The sequence below is a fragment of the Lactuca sativa genome, chromosome 5 (assembly GCF_002870075.4).
Source record: "Lactuca sativa cultivar Salinas chromosome 5, Lsat_Salinas_v11, whole genome shotgun sequence".
In the NCBI taxonomy this organism is placed as follows: domain Eukaryota; kingdom Viridiplantae; phylum Streptophyta; class Magnoliopsida; order Asterales; family Asteraceae; genus Lactuca; species Lactuca sativa.
In genome coordinates this window covers 40,702,780-40,706,462 of record NC_056627.2, presented here as the reverse complement: position 1 = coordinate 40,706,462, position 3,683 = coordinate 40,702,780, and the positions used below count along the sequence as shown (strand labels likewise).

Here is a 3,683-nt window from a genome sequence, read left to right as displayed (position 1 = left end):
TGAGTTCATATCCATCATCACTGACATAATGTTAATGTGTGTTTATAATCTGATTGAAATGTGATATGTTCTCAAAGATAAACTATGAATAAGGTGGATTTAGTGATTATGAATGAATGAAAGTTGTAAACGATTTATTACCACTTATTCACAAATGTTGGTATGAATCAATTATGAACATCTTGTGGATCTTTTTGCATTTCCCTTTGTCATGTTGTGATATGTGACCTAAATGTTGTTAATGCAACCAACATGAATGAAATCTTCGCTTGTCATTTTTGTATGGGATTTGAATCTAATAAGTGTATCAGTGAAACCAAACATAAAAGCATAGCCAATGTTTATTAATTTAGGTACAAATAATAAGTTTGGAGTTATGTGCGATATATAAAGAGTATCATTGAAAATTAAAACTTAACTAATGATCCCCTTCTTGATCCAACCACTTTTATGTTTAAAATTCTCCATATCTTTCTAAAGGTCCGGGATCATATTTGCCAACATAAGGCAAACAAGTACCTTGTTTTGCTCGTCAAACTTCCTATTCTAGTTGATCTGAATAGTAGCTGTCTAGTTCTTAGGAGGCGAATTAGGTAAAAAGGTTTTTAATGATGTGTAACTTCTATTCATATGTGAGGATGATCCTCAAATTCCAATACCAGTCGCTTTCAGTTTCTCATTCTCTAAAAGTGAAGTGAGAGCATCTAAAAAAAAAATTAAAGTTTAATTTTAGTATTAGTATTTTGAGATTAAATTATTTATAAATAGATCACCCTTATATCTGTTATAAATGGAAACACTTGGAATATTTCATTATTATATGGTCTTAGGACCATTTTTGTAATAATTATTTTAGTGTTATAATATTTACATATTGTACCCGATCTTACAAAATTTACTTGATGGAAGTAAAGTATGTGTTACGTATATGAGGGGAATCTGATTTCCTATTAGATGTGTCTGATACGTATACAGAAGAACATGAAATTTCTCTCTCAATGAGTTCCATAAGAACATCTGGTTATTCAAATACGCTTTTACGTGTGTGTTTAATATGATTAGAAAAGTTTCTGTAACACCACAACAATCTAGGATTGTTCTTGCCTTCTTGGATCATCATGCAAGCATTTGTTAGATTTAATCTAACATAATACAAATTGCAATAACATTAGCGTGTTGGGAAAAACACATAGATCCTTTTTATTAACTACACACATAATGACAATTACAAGTTGTGGACACACATGAACCAACCCAACCATTACACCCCTTTATTTTTTTGGCGGCTGGAAAATTTCAGAAAATAACTAACCAAATAAAATTACAAAACTAACCCTCTAATTAGTCAAGGAGAAATTAAATTTCAACATATCAGAGTTTTACTTTTTCCCGCAACATAGACAAGATAGATTCTCCCCAAAACACATCCTGTTTCTGTATTTTATCATCAGAACGCCACTTCTCAACTCGTTTATCCATACTCTCCACTTCCTCCTTACCCTTCTCAACACTCTTCTTCTTAGTTTCAAAAACCTGTTTCTTAATCTCCTCAACCTCAGCAACAAAACTACTCTCACAAACAACCTCATCAAAATCCATACAATTCGCATGTTCATACCATCTCTGTGTAAACTTATACCTCTTTGGCCTATATTTCATATACCCATCTCCCTTCAAATGTCGATAATAATTCGCAATATCTAACGGCTCAACAAGCCGCCTAAACACCGTCCCCACCTCCACCCAATCCTCCCGCCCCTCAAATTCATCCGGAAGATCCTCCCGCATCACCATTTCAACAATCACATCCCATATCTTAGCCAACTCTAGCCTGTTCATATTAGCCTGAAAGTCTGCTTTCTCATTTTGAAGCTTGAATGCCTCATAGTAATCTACATTACTATCTTTGTAGTTACGGATTTCACTCAGAATATCCCCAATCATCTTCGATTCAGTCCGAGATTGAGATTGCTCTCTTCTCAATGACTTATCAATCACCCTCTGGTTTTCTTCCTTCCTGTTCTCCGCCTCTTCAGCAGCGATTATACAGCATCTTGCACTTGTACTCTACAACAACACAGCACAAATCAATTTGGGTCAACAACAAAATGGTATTTTGTTAATACCACTCACCAGTTGAAACAGAGCTTCGTTACTTGTACGAACCGCATCACCTGCAGTACCATTAGGAGTCAACAACTTGTCGTTGAGGTCTTTCAGGTCGACCAAGTTTTCCAGGTGTAACCCGTTCTTCAGTTCTTCTTCGTAACTAAAACTTTTGTATGCAAAATCAACTAGCTTTTGATTTTCATCGGTTAGCTGTAAGAAATAAAACAGTAACTGTAGAACAGCGTTCGGGTTTTCCACCCGAAACTGTTGAGAATGGCTAGTGCAGAAAACGTAAAAACCCGATGGTCTATACGGAGAGACTTTTACAAAGTCAACCGATAGCTTCTCCATTAGAGAATTTGTAGGTTCCATTAGCTCAAATGCAACATGGCTTGCAACCGTTGATGCATTTATTATTACATTCTCAAAGAACTCAACGCATTCAGCGTCTCCTATCGACTGATCTTCATCCATTGGTTGTCTCGCACTCGGTTTTTTACGCTTATGATCATTGGGTTTGACTTTCTGTTGGAAGAATTTGAGAATACTAGGTAGTTGTTGTTGAATTGATATCTTAGGAGATAGCATCATGCGAGGAACAATGTCGTGTTCCATGACAAAATGGGTAAAATGACCCGCCCATTTCTCACGCCGGACTGCGTGGGACAGGGTCCGATCACCAATCAGAGGTGACCCGAAAGTGACGCACCCGATTGGGAATTTTTTACCGCGTTTTTTTATGTATTCATCGAGCATCCAAAGTGTGGCAAAACTTGCTGTCGCACCACCATACAAATGCCCCGTGAATAAAATCTTCTTTTTTGCGTTCACAGCTTTCTCTATCTGAAATTTTTACAGTTTGACTTTCGGTCAATGTTCTTCGTTTTCAAATCTAAAATTATAACTTGAAAGTAAAGTTGTTAGATTTATACCTCGGATTTGAACGTGGAATCGTTTAAAAGATCTTGAAATCTTTTAAGAAATGCTGCGTTGACTTTGGCGGGTCGATTCTCTCCGATCCGGCACAGGGACTTGAAGAGTTTACGATCAACCTCGGTTTCTCCAAAAAGATCACCATGGTACCAGTTGCTGACTTCCCACGATCCTGGAAATGCGAAGATAGCAACCTCCATTGATGGTTTCTTGTTGAGGTTTGTGATGAAAGGTTTGTTTTGTTTGTGGGCTTCCATGGATAGAGATTGAGCTGTTTTTGTAAGCTCATTGCTCAGGCTGAGTTTCACTGATTCTTTCTCTACCTCCATTTTCTCTCTTTGTAAAACACACACTTAAAGAACAGTTTGTAAGTTGATTTTAATTGTTTTTCCAGTTGTTGATTGGTGTTTAGTTAAATATATAGGGGATGAAATATTATAAAATAGAACGAAGAAATTACATGGAACGTGAGGATGGTATGAAATTACAATATGAACCCTTTTGAAGGATAGCAAAGTTTGTGAAGCCATTTCACAAGTGGATATTGTCCACTTGTTTGTAGCCAGTAGGCTTCCTTGAAGTTTCATGGTCATTCGAACGACGATTTTTAGGAGACGACTTGCAATTTTGTCTTGGTTTGG

The 3,683-nt window shown here is 36.5% G+C and overlaps 1 protein-coding gene across 1 annotated transcript; it reads right to left on the bottom strand.

Moving 5' to 3' along the window:
• Positions 1 to 1,176: 1,176 nt before the first annotated feature.
• Positions 1,177 to 3,446, bottom strand: LOC111881492 (protein EDS1). Its single transcript, XM_023877880.3, has 3 exons — positions 3,042 to 3,446; positions 2,134 to 2,952; positions 1,177 to 2,067 (listed from the first exon to the last, which is right to left on the bottom strand). The coding sequence occupies exons 1-3, from the start codon at positions 3,369 to 3,371 to the stop codon at positions 1,372 to 1,374; spliced, it is 1,845 nt and encodes a 614-aa protein (XP_023733648.1). The 5' UTR covers positions 3,372 to 3,446; the 3' UTR covers positions 1,177 to 1,371.
• Between the last annotated feature and the right edge of the window lie 237 nt (positions 3,447 to 3,683).